Consider the following 24082-nt stretch of genomic DNA (forward strand, 5'->3'; position numbering starts at 1 on the left):
TGTGGAAGGGAGAGAGAAGGGAAAGGCATTCTAGGCAGAGAGAAACAGCAAATACACTAAAGGAAAGGACTAAGCTGGACATAAGAGTTATGAATAGCAGAATACTAAGTTAATACTAAGTTATACTGGACATAAGAGTTATGAATAGCAGAATACTAAGTTAATACTAAGTTATACTGGGAAGGAGAAAAATAATTGGAAGAAAAGTAATGAGAGATGAAGCTGAGAGGTGGAATTGGGTTCAGATCATAAAAGAACTTTTAGTACACTAACAGATACGGAGTTTTCCCTACTTAAAACTCCACATTATTTGCATGATAGAGAGATAATAATTTGTTTCAAAGACAAGAAAATTTAATAATAAAAAAACAAGAACAAAACAAAAAACAAATATTAAAAATAAAATAAAATGACCCCCAAGAATAGTATGAATGCTCTCTAGTATTCCCAAGCACAAGAAGCCTGTGATGTGCTTAATAGAGGAAAATCCGTATTTTAGATAAGCTTCTTCCTTCAGGCAGGAATTATAGTTCTTCCTGCCCTGAATTCAAATTCAGTGAATTAACAATATATATTAAAATGTCTTTAAACAGAAGCACACATAAAACAAGACTATGTACTGATGGTAAGATGGAATGAGTAAGGAGGAAAGGTAGGAGGACTGACAATAAGGAAAGTACTACACTCACTCACTCCTGAGGAAATATGCTAAAGATGCTGAAAATAGAAGGCAAGAGTCAAGGGAAAAGGTGGGAAGCTGGGGAATTTGGAAGTCACCTGTGAAGCAGATAAAGCTACAGGGATATACAAAGAGCAGTTCCTTCTCAACTTTGAGTTAGGAACTCTTTCAAAAATGTGACAAAAAATATAAAGTAAGGGAGATACACAATTTGCATACAATTGAGGGATAAACAGACCTCCAAAAGCACCAGACATCAGATTAAGAGTCCCTATTTTAGGGGGTGCCTGGCTGGCTCAGTCTGAAGAGCATGCTATCCTAGATCTTAGGGGTTCAAGTTTAAGGCTCATGCAGGATGTAGCGATTACTTAACAAACTAACTAAATTAAAAAAAAGAGTTCTTAATTTGGTAATAAGTGAAGAAAGTAAAAGATTAAAGTCAGTAACATTTACATCAGATAGAGGAAAAGATGCTGAAAAATAAAATATAGCAGAGAGCAACAAAGCATCAGGACTCCACAGACGCACAGGGAGGAAGGAGTTTCAAGGCAGATGGAAGACATGTAAGAGTAGCAAATGTCATGGTTAATGCACTGAATGTGGCAAGTAGGTGCCATTTAGAAGAATGCCAGTGGTGAAAGAGAGTGGGTTGAGAAGGAAATGGATGGCAGTCAAGTAATGTTTGCCAAGAAAGAAGTAAGGAGTGACAACCAGAGTAATCAGGGCCAAGGGAGAATTTCTTTGAAAGACATTCTACTGATGAGTGAAGAAAGCTAATAGAAAGGGAGGCTTCAAAATAGGAAGAGAAAACTGAAGCAGCATTGATCATAAAACAGGAAATATCGAGTTCTTATTCTAGCTTTATGTGACCTTAGAAAAGTCATTCAACTGTATAAAACCTCCTCACCTGAAAAATGGAAAGAATACTTGCTAAACTATAAGCTACTAATGAAAGCGAAGACCTTTGTCCATATTACCACTAACTATATTTGTAGCACCTGGCACACAAAAGACAATAAATACTTGGTTCCTGAATAAATCTGTCCATATACCTCACGTTGTTTTGTAAAAATAAATGACAGTATAAGCAAACATAATTTTGAATACAATTTAAAAATGTTTTTAAATACGGGTGGTAGAAGAGGACCAGAGCAAGCCCTGTAAATATAAATACATATCAATGCAGTTAATCCACATTATTCATAGATTCCATATCTGTAAATTTGCCTAGTTGTGAAAATTATTTTATAACCCCCAAATCAACACTTGCAATGCTTTCGCAGTAATTCATGGAAATGCCAGAGTGGTGAAAAACTTCAGTCTCTCAAGATGCATGTCCCCGACTGTTTCAGTTCTCATAATGTATGAAAATAAGTGTCCCTTTTTACATTCTACTTCAGTGCCAGATTGTGTTTTTTTGCATTTTTGTGCTTTTTTGTTATTTTTACCGTTTCTTTTGTTTTTTTTTTAAAGATTTTATTTATTTATGCATGAGACACACAGAGAAAGAGAGGCAGAGACACAGGCAGAGGGAGAAGCAAGCTCCATGCAGGGAGCCTGATGTGGGACTTGATCCCAGGACTCCAGGATCATGCCCTGGGCCGAAGGCAGGTGCTAAACCGCTGAGCCACCCAGGGATCCCTTTGTCAATTTTACCTTTTAAAATGACCCCCAAGATGGCAAATCGAACTTCAATTAAGAAAATAAATAATAAAAAACAAAACAAAAAATATTAAAAATAAAATGACCCCCAAGAATAGTATGAATGCTCTCTAGTGTTCCCAAGCACGAGAAGCCTGTGATGTGCTTAACAGAGGAATATTCATATTTTAGATAAGCTTCTTCCTTCAGGCAGGAGTTATAGTTCTTCCTGCCATGAATTCAAATTCAATGAATTAACAATATATATTAAAATGTCTTTAAACAGAAGTGCACATAAAACAAGACTATGTACTGATCACTTGATGAAAAATGTGACCGGAGGCTTGTAGGAACCTAACCCTGTATTCCCCTAGAAGCAATGGTTCAGTGTTTGCTGATTCTGTGTTTGTGGCAACTTTATAGAATATAATTATAGCAAATAAGAATTGATCCACAATAATATAAATATATATCTTACAATTAATTTATGCCCCACCCCATCCCCCTTAGAGAGCTCTCTCTGTCCTGTCTGTCCTACCACACCCCAAGAAGATGGCATTCAGAGCACAGTTAGAGATTTCTAGATAGTCATCAGGGTTTGAAGGAGTTCCAGATGTAAACCAGTCACTAGAAGAGTAATTTCTAAAATTTGCTTAATGTATCTGGGAGAATCATGGCCCATACAAAACAGGATTAAATAACCAGGTTTTTTGGCCTTTTTCATTATGCACCAATAAACTGTTCTCGTTGAGTACTTCACCACTTGAAACTCATTTTAACACTGACTTCCTTGGAGCCCAAAACTAAAACTGTAGAATAATTTGTTATATTATTTTAAGATAATTTTAAAATAACAAGATAGTATGCAAGAGTCATGGTGATTATTATGAGGCAGTCAGGTCAAAACTGAAAGACATGTTAAAATGGGTAACTGGAGCCTTTTAAAAGGCTTTTTTAAAGTCCTATAATTTTAATGACTATAATTTCTCCTTCCTAAGTATTCTTTGCTTAGTAAACTAAAAACTATAAACTTATATTCCCTGTTTTGTTTTTCAGATACTGCCCTTTACGTATCTAATTCATTTATTCCTCCTGGTCTCGATATTCTCTTCTGCATCACTATTTCAAGTTCTCAAAAATGTAGGTCTTCAAACTATTGAAAACCTAAAGCAAAAAAAGGTTCTACACTCTTCGCTGAATTATTAAAAATGAAATGTAACAGCTGGATAGCCTTGGAGGATAGGTGTAGACAAAACATTGGCTCCACGATTGCGGCAGGTGAAATCAATTCACATGCTGTGGCTCTATTCTGCTTTCAGTTCACATGGGTCAAGGACTATCTAACATCATCACTGAACCTGTAAGGAATAACAGGAAAGAGAGGACAGTACCTGCAACCCACCTAGAGAGGCCCGAATAACAGGAGCCAACTGCCTTCTTAACCCTCTTATTCTATTTCAGCAAAATTCAGTGCAACTCAATCAATGCATGCAGTGAGAGTCTATTATAGAAGGCACAAGAACTTGGTACTATCAAGGACAAAAAATGACTGAGACAGGATACCTGCCTTCAAAGACTTGAATTCTAGCTGAGAGGCAACTGTAGGCATAAGTAATTACAGTAAAAACAGGATGTGGTCAGTGGGAGAGCAGAATTACAATATACCAATGAGACACAGAGGGGATACTTTTTTGACCAGGTATAAGGGAAAACTTCAGAAAGGGAGATCTTGAGTTGTACTCTCAATGAGAAGTGGACTTCCTCACATTGAATGGAGAAGAATGGGAAGAAGGGGAACAGGACTTTTTATTTCTAGTGGTGGTAGGGGCTAAGTCATTCAAACCAACTTCCCACTGAAAACAACTGAAAAACACTACATGGAGCCTGCTTGTGTCTGCCTCTCTCTCTCTGTGTCTCTAATGAATAAATAAATGGAATCTCAAAAAAAAAAAAAAAAAGAGTATTTTGCCTATTCTAGAAAGTATCCTAAAAATGAACTTTCATTTTCATGACCCCACTTGGGTTAGAATGGTTACACACATCAGAGAGGGGATGACTGGAGGAAGAAAGAACAGGTTGTGGAATAGAAGAAAGCTGAAACAGAATCTAACATCTACCTGTACAAAGGAGACCCATTCTGTACATTAGAGGAGTGGCTGAGTCCAGCGTGGGCAGGATACATTCCCACACTTATTGGCCCTTGTCCTTCTTTCTTGACAATACAGCAACCCAGAGTAGGGGGACTTCTCTTACACAAACTACAAGCAAAGGGGCACCTGGGTGGCTCTGTAGGTTAAGCATCTAACTCTTGGTTTTAGCTCAGGTCAGCTTTGGGTTGCAGGATTAAGCACGACATAGGGCTCGATGCACAGCAGGGAATCTGCTTGAGGATTTCTATCCCCCTCCCACTGCCTCACTCCCTGCTCATATTCTCTCTCCCTCTCTAAAATAAATAAATATTTTTTAAAAATCTAACAAGCAGAATCTGCAGTAAAACCTTGCTCTCCCATTTCTGCAATTTGCAGGCAACAGCACTAATTTCTCTAAAGAACACTTACAGAGGAGGGGGAGTTTCATAGGTGTCGAGGGCCAAAGGCAATGTGAAAATTTAATCATTGAACACCAATAAAAAATAAATTTATTATTAAAAAAAATTAATCAAAACTACACTGGAGGGCAGCCCCGGTGGCTCAGCGGTTTAGCGCCGCCTGCAGCCCAGGGCGTGATCCTGGAGACCCGGAATCAAGTCCCACGTCAGCTCCCTGCATGGAGCCTGCTTCTCCCTCTGCCTGTGTCTCTGCCTCTGTGTGTGTGTGTGTGTGTCGCTCATGAATAAAAAAATAAAAATCTTTAAAAAATAAAAAATAAAAATAAAAAAATAAAAATAAAAATAAACTACACTGGAGGGGCACCCGGTTGCTTAGTTGGTTGGGCGTCTGACACCTGATTCAGCTTGGGTCATGATCTCAGGGTCGTGAGTCATGTTGGGCTCTGCGTTCAGCCAGGAGTCCACTTCAGGATTCTCTCTCTCTTACTCTCCCTTTGCCCCATCCACCACTCATGCTCTCACTCTCTAAAATAAATGAATCTTAAAAAGAAAAAAAAAACCTAGTCTTGAAATTCTTTACATTTTCCATTAAGTACAGTAATTTTAAGTATTACAACTCTATATAGCAATTTGTGTGTGTAACACATACAGTAATGAATATCTGATAAAAAGCACACATCCAAAATATAATTTTACATTTTTTAACATTTTCTAAGCTGAACACTAATAATTAAATTTGCATAGCATAATGCTATATTTTTATATGGCTCTAATTGCATCTTGGGCATAATTTCTAGTGATGATGATAAATAAGCCATGACATGCAAGACATTGGCTTGATGTTTTACACTCATTATTTCATTTAATCTTGATAAAAAAAAAAGAACCAGAAAAATCTCAGCTTGATTTTCACAGATAAGGAAACCTAGGCTGAGGGAGGTTAAGTTAATCCTCCTGGATCACACAGATCATCAACAACAAAGGTGAGATTCAAAGACAGAACAACAAAATTTTAAAATATTAAAAAAAAAAAAAAAGGATGTCTGGGTGGCTCAGCAGTTGAGCATCTGCCTTTGGCTCAGGGCGTGATCCTAGAGCCCCACATCGGGCACCCCACAGGGAGCCTGCTTCTCCCTCTACCTGTGTCTCTGCCTCTCTCTGTGTCTCTCATGAATAAATAAATAAAATCCTTAAAAAAAAAAAAAAAAAAACGAAGACAGTACAAAAAGATACAAAGCCAGGACTCTGAATCACTGTTCTAAACAGACTTCCCTATGACAACTACATTTTAGAATTTATATTTTGTATATATCATAGCATTTATTATACTAGATACTAGGATTTAAACATGTGTCTTCTTCCTAACAATAAACTATTATATCCAAAGCACCTAGAATAATGCCTAGAAATACAGTAGGTACTAACTCTAAAAAATGTTGAATGAGGGGACGAACAACTGAAGACAAACCCAGATTGTTTCAATCCTCATAAACAGATATGAATCCATACATAACTAATTTGAAAAGCACAATTCTTTAAAAAAAAATTTTTGGACCAACTTCTGAGAATGTAAGAATTATATTTTGTATTTTTGAATACTTGAAATAGTGAAAAGGCAATGTTTAGTTTAAGCTGCTTTAGGGAAAGACAGTCTTTTCTGAGAAATCTTATCCATATGCTGTACCAAGGATGGTGCTCAATTTGCAGTCAGTATGTCAAAAAGTCTAAAATTAAAAAAATAAAAATAAAAAAATAAAAAAGTCTAAAAGTATGAGAAGAGGCTTTATATTCTATTACTGAGTTTAATAATCTACTTGATCTTTAATTAGAACATAACGTGGGCAAAACAGCGTTAATTTTGTGACATAGAAAATAATTTAAGCATACATTTATATATTAAGAATAAATTAATTTGAAAATAAAGGAAAAATTAGTCAAAACACAAATAACCTTAACAAGTAAAAGGGGATTAATGAGCTAAAATCCATGATTAACTTTAAGACAAATTTTAAAGGTGTTTCATATCTCACATGGCATGGTTTATGAATACCTTGCAAGATGAATTACTATTTGTAAAACATGTAAACCCCAGGCAACTCACTTCTAACATAGCCCAAATGTGCTAACCAGACTTCTTATACAGCATTTTTGTGGAAAGCATATTATGTAATATGCTATAATAAGGTTAACTCTTTAGGAGTAGATAAAAGTTATATAAATTCATCTCTCTTTAAAAGTCATAATTAATTTGGTTGATTAAAGTCCAAATAAAACATCAAGAAATTTTTAGTGCTTATAATAATGACAAAAGAAATCTATAGTGATAGTTAAAGTAGACCCATGGTTGCCTAGGGAAGAAGGGGGAACATAAATGAACTTTCTGGTATGATGAAAATGTTCTGTATCTTGATATGGTGGTAGTGGTTATACAGGAATAGTCCATCAAAACTCATTACTAAACTAGGTACATTTCACTGTATACAAATTATACTTCAATATTTTTTAATGCCTAAAAGAAATATATCCTAAGAATATTATAAAGTTCTAGCTATTTTAAAAGAAAAAGTGGAACAACAATACTCTAGTGAATTTCAACACTAACAAATGTGTGGTATTAATTCCTTTGGGAAGCACTGGGCAAAATGTCTTTTGGGTTTTTGCTTTTTTTTGTTACCTTGGCATAACTGAAAACAATATACACCAAATCATCAGGAAATTCTAAATGTAAATGTATTTTAAAACAAAATATTTACTTACCCCATTTTAACTTTTCTTTAACATTATCATTTTACACAAGTTTTGAAAATAATTTTTGATCTGTAACGTCATATTATTTGATTTTGAGTATTTAGCATGTATCTTTGTTCAACCTTTCTGTGGTCAATAATCTCATTTCTCCAATCTAACAGTCTTCTGTAGCAAAGGTCCCTTCATGTTCTGACTTTCTATAATTCTTTTAGTCAGAATCTCTGAAATTCTAGGATTTTTTTAAGCTAGGCTATGAGATAAATATAACAATGCCCTAAATGACTCCTTCATGGATTTTTCTATCAGCTACAGAAGTCAGATCATAATTAGAAAATTATTTTGAGATTTATTTCTTTCATTTTCTACAAAAACAAATTATGAGGCACTTATACTGAGATTAAATTTTAAAAGAATTGTCAGTGATAGAATTTCAGGCAAGCCTGTGAAGAGAATATTTATCTTAAACACATGACAAACTGGAGACAGATTCTCACAGCAGTCTCAACACTATTTTTTTTTCTATCTAGAGTGCATGGATAATCAACAGAACAATCTGGGATTACTGCAAGAAAGTTACTTACAGTATGATAAACTAGGATAAAATTCTCAGACCCAGGGAGTCAACTAGATGATACCTGAAGATATACAAAAGAACTACAGAAGAAACAAATTCTAAGCTGGCTGGCTGGCTTGAGAGAGAGAGAGAGGAAAAAAAAAAAAAAAAAAAAAACATAAGCAGGAGAGGGAGGGGGCAGAGAAGGAGAGAGAGAACCTTAAGCAAGCTCCACACTCAACATAGAGCCCAACATGGGGCTAGATCTCACCTGAGCAGACATTAAGAGTTGGACGTCTAATCCAGTGAGCCACCCAGGGGCCCCACAGAGCAGGCTTTAAAAAGTAACAGCACAAGCAACTCTTTTACAAATGAAACTCTGGCCCATGAAGTTAATTAATATGACTTAAGACATACCCTACTTGGACGTGCAAGATTTTAGCAGAAATAGGAAGGGTAAGAGAGGGTAAATTTCTTTTTTCCCTTCCTCCCAGCTTTTGAAATGTTATTAACATAGCACTGCCTTCAAGTACACAAGGATGATGTAATGTATTTTTCTTTTTCAAGGTTTTATTTAAATTTCACTTAGTTAACATACAGTGTAATAGTAGTTTCAGGTGTAGAATTTAGTGATTCATCCCTTATATACCATGCCCAGCACTCATCACAAAAAGTGCCTTAACATCCATCACCCATTTAGTCCATCCCCCCACCCACCTCCCTTCCAGTAACCCTCAGTTTGTTCCCTATTGTTAAGAGCCTGTTTTCTGGTTTGCCTCTCTTTTTTCCTCCCCCACCCATGTTTATCTTTTTTGTTTCCTGAATTCCACATGAGTGTAGTCACATGGTATATATGTTTCTCTGACTTATTTCACTTAGCATGATACTCTAGCTCCATTCACATCGTTCCAAATGGCAAAATCTCACCTTTTTAATGGCAGAGTAATACCAATGTGACATATTTATAAATTGTGAAATAATTACCACAATAAGATTAGACACATCCCTCACCTCACAGTTTTTTGTTTGAATTGTTTTGTTTGTGGTAAGAACTTTTAAGATTTACTCTCTTAGCAACTTTTCAAGTATACAATATAGTACTGCTAATCATAGTCGTTATGCTGTACGTTACATCCCCAAGGTTTATATTCTAATTAGAAGTTGGCTGTTTGACCACTTTCATTCATTCCATCCAGCCTCCATCCCCAATTCTAGCAAGGATCAATCTGTATCTAAGACTATGAGCTTGGTTTTTTCACATTCCATGATGAGTTTTTATTTAAATTCTTGTTAGTTAACATACAGTGTAATACTGGTTTCAGGAGTAGAATTTAGTGATTCATCACTTACATATCGTACCCAGTGATGAGCTTCTTAAATTACTTATTTTCATATTCCCAGGAACTGGGGAAAAGTCTATGTCATTTATTAGTAACAAGGCACAGTAAAAGTTCAGGTTTCCACACCACCAAACTGCCATCTTTCATCTTCCACCAAATTTCTGGTGTAATTTTCATTCATTTCTATTAAATAATGCACTGGGTCAGATAATGTATCCTTTTAAACAGTAGAGCCAATTTATCCAATTTTCAATTTTTAAAACATTTAGTTAAGGCTGTTAATCAAGTTGTGATTTTTAAGGGGATTTGATTGGTCCTAAGACAGTCTACTAATTCTATGTAATTTCAGCTGCTATTCTGTGTTGCTTAGCTCTCCATAGTTGCCAAATGTTTTCAGCTGCTGTATCTAATGGACTCTGTTTCAGCCAGCAGCCTTCTTGGCCACTCTAAACGATGTCTGCAACTGTTGGCCACACCTTCTTTTTTCCTTGACTGTAGTAATATTCCACTCTCCTTGTTAGACTACTCTTATCTCTAGCCACCACTTTTTAGTTTCTTCATGAAGAACCATTCCCTAAGGTTCTGTTCTGGGAAACCAAAACATACTATATTCCCACCTCCTCAGTCCTAGGGTAAATCTTATGGAGTCAATGCCTAATGTATGCCTTTTCACCTTGACCTCTCTTGAGTTATAGCTGCACTCCCACCTAGCAACTGGAAATCTTTACATGGCCTCATAAGTGGAAATCTTCCCCTGACAAATCACACTCAACTTGCTCTTTAAACACCAAACATCTTTCCCCCAGAAAACTTCCTCTTCTTCTGTTCCTTATCTTACTTACCTAAGAAAATCACCTGCCTCCTTAAGATTAAACTCAAAAATCACAAATTCATTTTCAACTCTCCATTTCCTGATATATTCAGTGACTGAATCTGCCTCTATATTCTTTTTTACCCCTCTCTTCCGTTTTACTCCCAATACTAATACAATGAATGGTTCTAGTCTTCATTACTTCATGGATTAATTGTTACAAAGGCAATATTCTATCTCAAAAATTTTCTCTTACAAAATGTCTCTAAGCTCATCAACAAACAACCAGAAGAATCAAAAAGTGAATGTAGTATCATCCCCCAAAGTTCAAAATCAGAAGAAAGTTGCATTTCCATGAGTTGACAATGGCTTTTGTAAACCAAATAATGACAAAGATACACAGGAGAAAAAAATAGCAAAAGAAAAGACACAAAAATAAAACAGGGAAAAGAAAAACAGCAGCCAAAAGAAAAAAAAAGGCATAAGAAATAATGACTCTCTTTAGAGCAGTAAGAGTAGTGAGAAACAGTTCGAAGAGAAGTAGTAATAGAGGGAAGAGGGAAATTTCAACAAAGGGCAAGAGTGGGGAGATACTCAATATGGGAATATAACAGCCCTATATACCTCAAGCATCCACAATAAAGGAGTTAACAAAACAGCAAAAACATGATGAATTTAGCTAACAATCAACCAACTGCCTTTGAGATATTTCTCTTTTTAATTTAGAAAAGCACAGGTTTTCTGAATAGTACAATATTACATGATGGGTAATAGCATCTCCAGAACTGAAAAGAAACTCTGCGCTAAATTCTTCATTCACTTGTTAAAATACATTTTTTTCTGAAATATGACCCAGTCCCCTACCTTCTTAAAGAAAATATGCACAAAAACCACAATGAGATACCATCTGACACCAATCAGAATGACTAAAATTAAGTCAGAAGAGGGCAGCCCCAGTGGCTCAGCAGTTTAGTGCCACCTTCAGCCCAGGGTGTGAACCTGGAGACCCGGGATGGAGCCCCACGTCAGGCTCCCAGCATGGAGCCTGCTTCTCCCTCTGCCTGTGTCTCTGCTCCGCCCCCCTGTCTCTCATGAATAAATAAATAAAATCTTAATAAAACAATTAAATTAAGTCAGGAGACAACAGATGCTGGTGAGGATACAAAGAAAGGGGAACCTTCTTACATTGTTGGTGGGAATGCAAGCTGGTGCAGCCACTCTGGAAAAAAGTATAGAGGTTCCTCAAAAAGTTAAAAATAGAGCTACCCTATGAACCAGCAATTGCTCTACTAGGAATTTATCTAAAGGTTACATAGTGTTTCAAAGGGGCATCTGCACCCCAATGTTTATAGCAGCAATGCCCACAATAGCCAAAATATGGAAGGAGCCAGGATGTCCATCAACAAATGAATAGATAAACTAGATGTGGTAGACATATACAATGGAATATTACTTAGCCATCAAAAAACTGAAATCTGGCCATTTGCAATGACGTGGATGGAACTAGAGGGTATTACACTAAGCGAAATAAGTTACAGAAAGACAAATACCATATGATTTCACTCATGGAATTTAACAATACAGATGAACACAGGCAAAGGGGAGGAAAAATAAAATGAAAATGGGGAGAAAAACCTTAAGAGACTCTTAACTCTCTTAACTCTACAAAATAAACTGAGGATTGCTGTAGGGGAGATGGGGGGGATGGGGTAACTGGGTGATGGGCATTAAGATGAGCACTTGAAGTAATGAGCACTGGGTATTGTATGCAACTGATGAATCACTAAATTCTACTTCTGAATCTATTACTAGATAAGAGAAAAATAAGCACATAAAATATGCACATAAAATATGCACAATTATTTCTATTCATGACAAAACACTGCAGGGCTCAATATTAATGCCACACTAGATAAGAAGTATAATAGTAGACATACGATAGAACCTTGCTACCATCTACAAATAATAGTCTCCATGAGATACCTATGTTAAACATCTTGCATCTGTGTGACACCCAGATGACAATTAACCACATTAGCAAAAATTATGATGTTCATTGGAAGTTATACTCTTCTGATTTTTACTTACAAAACCCGCAGATTTTTCACAAAATTTCTCTTACTGCCAAAGCACCTTTCCTATAATCAAGATCACTTTGCTTTGTAATGCAGGCAAAAGTCCTGTTTCAAGAATTGTCCTTAGCTATCTTCTTTTCAATTGTGGTAATTTTCCTCCGACACAGGTATCCTTTCTACCTTCTTTTTCAAGATTCTAAAATGTATTACATAACTAGCTTAATGCTAATCTTTTTTTTAAATGCTAATCTATATATATAACCACTTGTAATCAAAAGAGAACCTCTGAATACCCACATAAGTATTAAGTGGCATTTTATACCCTTCCAATATTAAGAGTAAGAGCCTCCCCTGCACACTCCTGCCTCAAATTACATGGATTTTCTTTAAGATTATGGAACATACTGTAACAGCAGCATATAATTTTCCAACACAATAATTCTTTTCCAGTTGAAAGGTATCCTGTAATATTATCAACATCAATGTGAAAAGACCCCAATTTTCAATTTGACAAAGCTTTTTGGGGGGAAGCTTTATCTTTCGTAAACAGCAATTTTCACATGCACAAACGACAAAAACTATGGGAATATAACTAATCATTCTAGGTCCTACACCATTTCACAGCAATGGATTATTATTTAACTTATATTAGTCGAAAACTAAAGCATATTTTTTTAAATGGTTCATAAGAAGAAATCAAGGGCAATGTACTTTTATTAACTAGTAAAATCCCTATTAATAAAATGCTGCTGGGAAATACTGATTCAGTTACCCTTATTTTTATATAGTAAATTATTAGACAACAGACTGAATGGTATGTGAAATAAATATCTTAAGGCTAATTCTGCACTTTACAATTGTATAAATCTATTTATACTTATTAAAGGATTCTAAAATATCTTAATTAGTCAGTAAAATTTTTTCAGAATTGGGACCTTGAATAAGTACTACTTTAAAAAAACTGAAATAAGGAAACAGTATTTACTAAATCAACATGCATTGTAAACTTACCAGCCTATGATTTAGCAATATTTTATTTATCCCAACAACTAATTATGTAGGAGGTGTTAAATTCGAAGTCTTCTGAACTTGGAAAAGTACATGTAATAAATGTGCCTCTTTACAAAATTAGATACAGAATGGTATTTGTCAAATGTAATTTTATTCTCCCAATTGTTTTGGGACATTACTGAAAAACACAGACTGAGGGGGAAACAAGTAATTCAAATTAGAAAGAATATAAACTTTAAAGTCTGTTTTTGAAAAAAAAAATCTGATAAACATGATAAATACTATGGTTTCCCCTTATAATTTTCTTTTCCTCAACTCTATTAGAAACTCTAAACTTATACAAAAGGAATAAAGAAGTTTCACTCCATATATAATCTAGATCCCTTCAAAATTAAAACAGTAGTAATTATGTCTGACCTCCTGTAATACTTCATTACCTGTACAAGAATGAGGTGTTCCATGGATATCCAGAACACTGAAAATGATGCCTTTAAACAACTACAAACCCTTCTGGAGAGCAATTATGAGAGAGTATGTGATCAGGTCTAAATTCTACCCCTTACTAATTTTGTTTCAGACAAACCACTTAACTGTAACTAAGCCTTGGTTTTTCTCAACTGCAAACATGGGGATAGTATTTCCTACCGTATGGGACTGCCGAGAGGATAAAATCAGATAAGAAGCGAAAGAAAGCATTTGCAAACTGTGAAGTACAATCTATAAAGGACAATACACATGCTACCAATTACATACTTATTACTACATACTTCCTTGTCTTCTTGAACAGAATACACTAAACATAATTTAACCCATGGCTATAATTACAAGTTATTGTGCTTAGCTGTAAGACAAGGACTGAAGTCACCATAACCCAGGCTAAAGGAGGCCATGATGGTAGGCTGTTTTGGTGCTTCTTTACAGTTCTGGATGCCCTTTGTACTATTAGCTGTTGGTTGAGACTTTTGCTGCTATTCGGCATACATAGTTACCTATAGGGAGCCTTCTCAGAATAATGCCAGTTAAAATCCTCTCTCCTATAATTTGCTGCTCCACTTCTTTTCTCACCTCTCAACAGGTAACTACTGTCTTCTTCACAGAGAAAAAAAGAAGCTACCAAATATGAGCTCATCGACTTCCTGCAACCAAACTGACAAAGGGAACCTGTTGTTGTATCCATCTTCTCATCCTTTTTTCCTATAACAATGGAGACAGGTTCCTCCCTTCTCCTATAATAAAGCTAATCCTTCTACGTTTCTGATCCCATCCCCTTCTGCTTTCTGTCAATGACTGTCTTTCTCTCATAACTTCAATCCCAAGCCTTCTCTTGGCTACTTCCCATAAATGTAAACATGCTCAAGTCTCTTCTGTCTTCTAAAAGGAAACACAGGAACAGACATTTTATCATGCTCTAGCTACCCTCATTCTCCTTCCCTGCTGGCTATATCTCTCCTGTCCTAGAGAAATAACAAAAATGCACTTCTACTCAGGGAAGGTATGCACATGGAAGGGGGACACGTGGGGATCAGAGGTTAAAACTCAGATGGTTTTGAGATAAGAAGTTAAGAGTTAGTAGGACTAAGTTAGGGGAAGAGGCACAGTGGTTCAGGGAGAGATAGCAAATGCAAAGGCACATAGCAGAGGAAGGGTATCTGGCCCCTAAAGGAAAATGAAAATAGTTCAGGGCTTCCACTAAATGACAAATTCATACATATATTTATCCATATTCCCTCCCACAACTCGACTACAATAGCAGTAAAGGAATACTAATTTCTTAAAAGCAAAAGCATAAATGAATAAGAACAAATAAGAGCGGAGAAGAGAAAAAGCAGTTGGGAGACACCAAAATTTGAGAAGACAGAAAACTGACTGGGGCACCTGGGTGGCTCAGTCAGGTAAGAGACTGCCTTCGGCTCAGGTCATGATCCCAGGGTCCTAAAATCAATCCCTTCGTTGAGCTCCTTGCTCAGTGGGGAGCCTGCTTCTCCCTCTCCCTGCCACTCCCCCTGCTTCTGTGTGAGTTCTTTCTCTGTCAAATAAATAAATAAAATCTTAAAAAAAAAAAAAAGATAATTGATCAACATACGGTCACCAATTCAGTGAAAACTGAAACCCAAGTCAGAAGTACAAGACAATTAAGAGGCAAGACATTCCCAAAGAGGCCAGACAAACTGAGGAACTGAAGGCTTTAAGTACCTCTGAGAGAGGGGCTGAGGACCAAGACTAACAACAGAAAGACTGGATAGACTTTAGAAGATATAATCAGACCTCCAGCTCTCCTCCTCATCACAAAGCAGGCACCTATTCTCTCCTACCATAGCAGAAAATCAGAGATTTACTGTGTGGAGATAAATCAGAGAATGTTCTGGAGATAGATCATAGAAATGCACTGAAAATAAAAGGAAAAAGGGAAGTTAACACATGGAGCAATATGAGCCCACGTTCCCATCTTCCCAGGCAGGAAATCTGATAATTCTCCTCTCAGAAATGGATTCAGATGCTGTCATTTTGTTGTATTTTGTATTTTGTTGGATGACATTTGGGTCATCCAACAAAATAATTGAGTCTACCTTATGAAAGCCCCAGTTATACACAGGAACCTCCAAATAAACTTGGAACATTTCATTCTTTTTTAAAATTTTTGTATCAGGGGATCCCTGGGTGGCGCAGCGGTTTGGCGCCTGCCTTTGGCCAGGGCGCGATCCTGGAGACCCAGGATCGAATCCCACATCAGGCTCCCGGTGCATGGAGCCTGCTTCTCCCTCTGCCTATGTCTCTGCCCCTCTCTCTCTCTCTCTCTCTCTCTGTGACTATCATAAATAAATAAAAATTAAAAATAAACAAAAAATAAAAAATAAAATTTTTGTATCATGTTATTTTTCAGCATGAGATGTATACTCTCTTTAGTCTCCATCCCCCCACCCAACTCCCCTCTTGTAATCATCAATTTGTTCCCTATAATTAAAGGTCTGTTTCATGGTTTGTCTTTTTTCCTTTGTTCATTTGTTTTGTTTCTTAAAATCCCCATATAAATGAGATCATACGGTATTTGACTTTGACTTATTTGACTTAGAAGTTTTTTTTAAAGACTATTTATTTACATAAGAGGGACCATGAATGCATGAGCAGAAAAGAGGGGCGGAGGGAGAAGGAGACTCCCTACTGAACAGGGAGTCTAGCATAGGGCTCAATCCCAGGACCCTGAGATCATGACCCAAACCCAAGGCAGATGCTTAACCAACTGAACCACCCGGGCACTCCTTGCTTATTAGCATTATACTCTCTAGCACTACCCATGTTGTTGTAAATAGCAAGGTATCATTCTTTTTTATGACTGAATAATATTGCATTGTGCATATATACCGCATCTTCTTTATTCATTCATCTATCAATGGACACTTGGGCTGCTTCCATAGTTTGGCTATTTTAAAGAATGCTGCAATAAACACATAGGGGTGAATATATTCCTTTGAGTTAGTGTTTTTGTATTATTTTGGCAAATACCCAGTAGTGTGATTACTGGATCAAAGGGTCATTCCATTTTTAATTTTTGAGGAACCTCCATACTGTTTTCCAGAGTGGATGCATCAGTTTGCATTCCCACCAACAGTGCAAGAGAGTTCCTTTTTCTCCACATCTTTGCCAACATCTGTTGTTACTTGTACTGTTGATTTTAGCCATTCTGATATGTGTGAGGTGATACCTCATTGCAATTTTGATTTGCATTTCCCTGATGCAAAAGTGATGTAAAGTATCTTTTCATGTGTCTGCTAGCTACCTGTGTGTCTTTGAAAAAATGTCTGTTCATGTCTTCCACCCATTTCTTAACTGGATTATTTGTTTTTTTGGATGTTGAGTTGCATCAGGTCTGTATGTATTTTTGGATATCCCTTATGAGATATATCATTTGCAAATACCTTTCCCATCAGTAGGCTGCCTTTTAGTTTTGTTGACTATTTCTTCACTGTGCAGAAGCTTTTTATTTTGATATAGTACTAATATTTTTATTTTTGTTTTTATTTCCCTTGCCTCAGGTATGTCTCCTGAGAAAAATGAGAAAAATATATCCATGAGCATGAAATGTCTTTCCATTTCTTTGCATCATTTTCTATTTCTCTCATCATAAAAGCCCTCTGCAAAATAGGTCTAGAGAGAACATACTTCAACATAATAAAAGCCTTATTGAAAAACCCACAGCCAACATCATACTTAATGGTGAAAAACTGAAAGCTTTTCCATGGTCAGAAGCAAGACAAGGATGTCCATTCTCACCACTTCTGTTCAACGTAGTACTGAAAGTCCTAGCCACAGCAGTTAGACAACATAAAGAGACAAAAGGCATCCAAATTGCTAAAGAAGTAAAACTCTATTTGCAGATGACACAATACTATCCATAGAAAACTCTAGAGACTCCACCAAAATACTAGAATTCAATAAAGTTGCAGGATACAAAATCAACATACAGAAATCTGTTGCATTCCTATCCACTAATAATGAAGCAGCAGAAAGTAAAATATTTCACTTTAAAAAAAAAAGATTTGTATTTATTTGAGGGGCAGTAGTAGGGAGGGACAGAAGAAGCAGGTGCCCTGCTGAGCAGGGAGCCCCATGCAGGGCTCAATCCCAGGACATGACACAAAATGAAGACAGATGCTCAACTAACTGAGGCACCTCACAACATTTCATTCTTAAAGATGAAGAGATGACTAATGATCACCAAATATACCGAAAAGAATCTCTATAACAAAAGGAAGAGAAAAAAAAAAAGAAGAAAAAGTTCAAAGAAACCTTAAAAATAAAACTTTATTAACCCTAGAAAGATATTTTATTCCTAAAGCAATAGGAGTCCACACACACACACACACACACAAAAAGAAAAGGAAATTCAGTACAAAGGCAGTTATTAGAAATAAAAAATACAAAATTAGGGGCAGCCCAGGTGGCTCAGCAGTTTAGCACTGCCTTCAGCCCAGGGCGTGATCCTGGAGACGCACGATCAAGTCCCGCGTCGGGCTCCCTGCATGGAGCCTGCTTCTCCCTCTGCCTGTGTCTGTATCTCTGCCTCTCTCTCTCTCTCTCTCTCTGTCTCTCATGAATAAATAAATAAAATCTTTTAAAAAAATTAAAATCATCAACAGGAATTAAAATACAAAAATGACTACATTCATACAGTTTATTCATTGAATAAATATTATTTTGAGTACCTACTACTTTCCAGATAGTTTAGAGGGGGTAAATTAGGAAAATATCATGTCCTAGAAAACAAGTGAAGAAAATATACAAAAAAAAACAAGAAAAAAGAAAAGAAAAAAATAGATAGATAAATAAATAAACAAACAAACAAACCAAAGAAGAATGTCATAGCAAATGCTGATGTTATATAGGTAGGGTTGACACTGTAAATTTATCACTTAACAAAGTGGTGTCTGCCTGGAGGAAGAGGTCCTTTCCTTGGAATACTCAGCAACAGTGTCTTACCCCCTTTCCAAAGCTGCTTCCAACAGCTTACCGAAAGTACCTAGTAGCCCTACTTCTCTATCCCAAAGCAATTTCCCCAGCCATCCACACCAACTTTGCTCAGAAGCCTTCAGCCCTATGTGGCTTAGGAAGAAACCAAGTTAGGAGAAGAAATTCTGGTGTTTTGTTTTGTTTTAACTCAGTTTGGTCTGAAAAGTTCTCTCCTCCATACTCCATCTCTCCATAAGGACCAGTAGAGCAAAGCTTATCTGGAGACGGTTAGGCTAATCATTCTTCCTTTTAAGTATCTTTTTTTTCTTCTTCTTCTCACTTTAACCCTTCCTGAGACTTCAGTTCCTCACATTTGCAGGTACTGTAACACAGTACAGTGGTCCCACAGCCACCTGTGCCCCAGAATCATCTGCCCAGCTGATTAAAATTGTAGGGCTCAGGGAATCAAAAGGCACAAAGAAATGTCTTAGCATTATTATGGAACTGTTCCATACTTTAATTGTTGTAATAGATTACACAACTGTATACAACTACCAAAAAAATCTCTTTAAAATACATTTACACAAAAAAAATTAAAATAAAATAAAATAAATTTACAATTTAAACTTTGACACTTCAGAAAATGAAAAAGGGAGCTATTAATTATGCCAGGACAACAGACATAAACTACAACTACTCTGGGAAAAGCAGGATAAATTGTCACCTTAGTAATAAATCAAAATGAAGACTAAGTATTGACCACTGGTTTTAGCAACATGTATACTGTGAAATAATAGAAAATGTATATACAAGTCTCTGCCCCCAGTTTCTGGCACAGAATTCTTAAATCCTTGGGAATCTCCTAGGTGATTGGGTGATTTGTTCTAATAGGGAGACTCTTGCTGGCCTGCTGGATGGGGGCAGGTCACCAGAAAGTCTGAGCCATAATCTGAAGCTTGGAAGTTCCAAGTCCACCCACTATTCTCCAGAGAGGGGAACGAGGATGGAAATGGAGTTAACAACCAATCATGCCAACCCGATGAAGCCTACATAAAATTCCCAATAGCACACAGTTCAGAAAGTATCTGAGTTGGTGAACACACACATCTATATGCCAGGAGGGTAGTATATCCCAAACCCCAACTCCAGTAGGACAGAAGCTCCTGTAATATGTACCTCTTCATCTGGTTGTTCATCTGTATCTTTTGTCATATCCTTTATTAGACAATAAACTGATAAACAATTATTTCCCTGAGTTCTGTGAGCCATTTTAGTAAATTATCAAACTCAAGGAAGGGGTCTAGGAACTCTAATTTATAAGGGGTTCAGTTAAAAGTTCTGTCAGTCAGAAGTACAGATGACAAACTTGGACTTGCGATTGACATCTCAAGTGAGGGCAGTCTTATATGGGAGTAAGCCCTTAATTTCATTGGATCCGAAGCCATTTCCAGGTAATGTCAAAATTGAAGTGAATAATAGAAAATCCAACTGGTGTTGCAGGAAATTGCTTGGTATGTAGAATACCCACACATCTGGTGACAAAAGAATTATGTGTGAGTAAAGGAAAAGCACAGGACTGTGATTTTTCCCATTAGAGGTTATCACTGGCAATCTTGATAAGAGCAGTTTCAGTGTGGTAGGAGCGAAGCCTTACTGAAGTAGGTTTAAAAGAGTTAAGAAGAGAGAAATTGAAGAAAGGAAATAGAGACATAGAGACAACATTTTGAAATACTGTTTTAGCTACAAAGAACAACACTGAGTTGGGGCAACAAGTGGCAGAAATGGGTTGAGAAAAAGGTTGTGGGGTTTTTGGTTTTGTTTTTTTTTCAAAGATGAGAGAAATAATGGTACATTTTAATGCTGATAGGAATAATCCAGTAGAACCAGCCACATATCATACAAACTCATTTTTTTAAAATAGGGAACTGAAAACCCCAATGAATCCAAATTCAAAGCGAAAAGGCCCTCCCCAAAAGAGAGGAAACCCATCACTGGTTTTATCTTTGGCAAAGCAGAGGGAACAAGCCAACAGAGACACAGATAAGAAGAAAACAAACTTTTAATCAATTTTAAAAGCTGACTACAGACTGGCATGACAATTTAGAGTCCCCAGACACCCCAAATGTACAGAGACTGTACCTGCCCAGCAATTCTACCCCATTGGCCTTTTTCAAGTGCTCACTAGAAAGAAGAAAGAAAGGGTAGGAGAGCCAAGAGTCACCTCATGAGACACTGGGACAAGTGGCCCACTAAAAGTGAAGGGCATGAGAGCAAACCTCCACGGAATACAGACTTCATGCTGAATACCAGGAAACGGTCATCCAGAGCTAAAAAAAAAAAAAAACAAAAAACTGAAAGAGACTTGAGAGACCACTCCTCACATGCAGGAGTCCTGCTGAAGTCTACAGACAGGACAGGAAAGCTGAGACAAATCCTGAGGACTCCAGCTCTACTAAAGGGATGGCTCTGATCCTGTTCAAGTCAGCTGAAGCCTGCAGTGAAATGAATCACTAAAGCAACGACAACCAAGACAAAATCTCAGCTCTGTTACAGACTAGACTGACAGCACAACTTACACAAGCTGCCTTACAGAAGGGCATGCCCATGCCTAGAAATACAGATAGTATTTACATCCCTGTCTACTTTTCATTCACAATTTTGGGCATTCAGTAAAAACAGGTAAGACATGCGAAGAGGCAATAAAATGTGATCCACCATCAAGAAAGGATATAGAACCATGTCCGGAGATGGCCCAGATGTTAAAATTATCAGACAAGAACTTTAAAATAACTACAGTTAAGTATAGTAGATGAGCTAGAGGAAGTGATACATAGTATATGTGAAAAGAATGGGAGATACAGAAACTATATAAAAAAGGAGATAGGAGAAATCCAAGATATGAAGATTAGATAAGAAAGATTAAGAATTTCTTTAATGAGTTTATCAGCAGATAGAGTTTACAGCAGATACCTCTACAGATAGTAGAGGAAAAATAAAACCAAAGAATTTGAAGATGAGGTCAATGAAATTATGCAAACTAGAAAAAAAGACTAGAAGAAACAAGAACAGAGCATCCAGTAACTATGGCACAATCCAATATACATGTAATTAGAATCCCAAAAGAAGAGAGGAAGAATGGAGCAGGAAAAAAAAATGTGAAAACATAATGGCTGAAAATATTCCAAAAGCAGCGAAAGAAAGGCATTAACCACAAATCCAAGAAACTCAGTTAACCCTAGGAAAGATAAACACAACCCCACACAAACACATATTTAAGGCACCAGGGCAGCCCTGGTGGCTCAGCAGTATGGCTCTGCCTTCAGTCCAGGGCATGCTCCTGGAGACCGGGGATTGAGTCCCACGTCAGGCTCCCTGCATGGAGCCTGCTTCTCCCTCTGCCTGTGTCTCTGCCCCTCTCTCTCTCTCTCTCTCTCTCTCTCTCTCTCTGTGTCTCTCATGAATAAATAAATGAAATCTTTAAAAATAAATAAATAAAATAATAAAAAATAAAATGATTACATTTATATTATAATCTCTAGAAAAAAATCACCAAAAAACACATAGAGAAGCTTAACTAAAAATTCAACAAAAAATAATGTAGAATAAAAAAAAATACTTGATTTACCCACAAGATGTAAGAAAGGCAAAATAGAGGAACAAAAAGCAGACAGGACAAATCCAAAGAGTAAAATAGAAAGATTACAGATTTAAACCCAAACACTGTCAATTATTACATCAAATATAAATGAAATACTGGGTGGGGAAAATGAGATGTTGGGTCAAAGAATACAGACTTGCAGCTATAAGATGAGTAAGTTCAGAGGACTTAGTATACAGCATGGTGAATATAGTAACAACTGTATACTTGAAAGTTGCTAGGAGAGTCTCTTCATCTTAGAAGTTCTTACCACACAGCTAAAGGCAACCTTGCGAGGAGATGGATGTGAACTATACTATGGTAATCGTTTTGCCTAAATGGACTGAACACCCTCAACAAAAGGCAGAGATTGACAGGTTGGAATTCTTTTAAGGCCCCAATTATTCACTATAAAAACAAAATACACTTAAAACATAAAAGAGACAGACTGAAAGTGAAAGGATGGTTAAAAATAAATCATACAAACACTAAGTATAAGAAAGCTGGTGTGGCTATACTGTGAAATATAGAAAGGGTAATTTTATAATGATCAAAGGTTCTAATTCATGAAGAGATAATCTTAAACCTACATACCCCTAATAATAATGAAGATCCTAAATAACTGAAACAAAAATTAACAGAAAAATAAACAAACCCACCATCATGGTTAAGAGGTGTAAATGTCCTTCTCTCAGAAACTGGTAAAACAAATGGACAAAAAAATCAGTAAGGTAAATAAATAAAATCTAAAAAAAACAAAAACAAAAAAAAAGGGGCAGCGGTTTAGCGCCGGTGGCTCAGCGGTTTAGCGCCGCCTTCAGCCCAGGGTGTGATCCTGGAGACCCAGGATCGAGTCCCACATCAGGCTCCCTGCATGGAGCCTGTTTCTCCCTCTGCCTGTGTCTCTGCTTCTCTATCTCCTCTCTGTGTATTCTCATGAATAAATAAATAAAATCTAAAAAAAAAAAAAAATCAGTAAGGCTATAGAATATTTGAACAATATCAACTTGACCTAATTAATAGACACTAACAGTATACTTAATAATGGCAGAACAGCCATTTTTTCAAGTACATGAGAACATTCACCAAGATAGATGAGCTAGGCGATGCAAAAGGTTATTAATTTCAAAGGAATGAAATCATACCAAGTACACTCTAACCATAACAGAATTAAATTAGAAATCAATAATAGAAAGATACCTAAGTATTTTCCAATATACCTCCACAGATCAAAGAAAACTGTTACAGAGGAAATTTTAAAATATTTTGAACTGAATGATAATGAAAATACACATATCAAATTTGTAGAATGAAGCTAAAAGAGTACTTTAAGCTTAGAAATTTATAACTTTAAATAGCTATGTATGAAAAGACAGGTGTACAACCAATGATGTAATTTTCTACATTAATAAGCTAGAAAAAGAAAAGCAAGCAGAAGAAGAGATATAACAAAGTTAAAAGCAGAAACCAAGTAAAGAAAAATGAACAAACAATATAAAACCAACAAAGTACAAGTTGGTTCCTGGCCAAGATTTAAAAAAACAGATAAACCTCTAGCAAGACTGATCAGGAAAAAAGAAATAGAAAACACAAA

General features: G+C 36.4%; 1 protein-coding gene across 6 annotated transcripts in view; it reads right to left on the bottom strand.

The window, feature by feature from the left end:
* The window catches only part of DNAJC24 (DnaJ heat shock protein family (Hsp40) member C24), a 79917-nt gene that overhangs the window by 50568 nt on the left and 5267 nt on the right, over positions 1 to 24082 (bottom strand). Inside the window, exon 3 of one of the 6 annotated variants that reach the window (XM_038563132.1) lies at positions 21073 to 21178. The exons of the other annotated variants lie outside the window; for them this stretch is intronic. Coding sequence (XP_038419060.1) covers positions 21073 to 21117 — 45 coding nt within the window. The 5' untranslated portion in view covers positions 21118 to 21178. The remainder of the gene's footprint in view (positions 1 to 21072; positions 21179 to 24082) is intronic. 6 annotated transcript variants of the gene reach the window in all.

Source organism: Canis lupus, chromosome 18, assembly GCF_011100685.1.
Source record: "Canis lupus familiaris isolate Mischka breed German Shepherd chromosome 18, alternate assembly UU_Cfam_GSD_1.0, whole genome shotgun sequence".
Classification (NCBI taxonomy): Eukaryota; Metazoa; Chordata; class Mammalia; order Carnivora; family Canidae; genus Canis; species Canis lupus.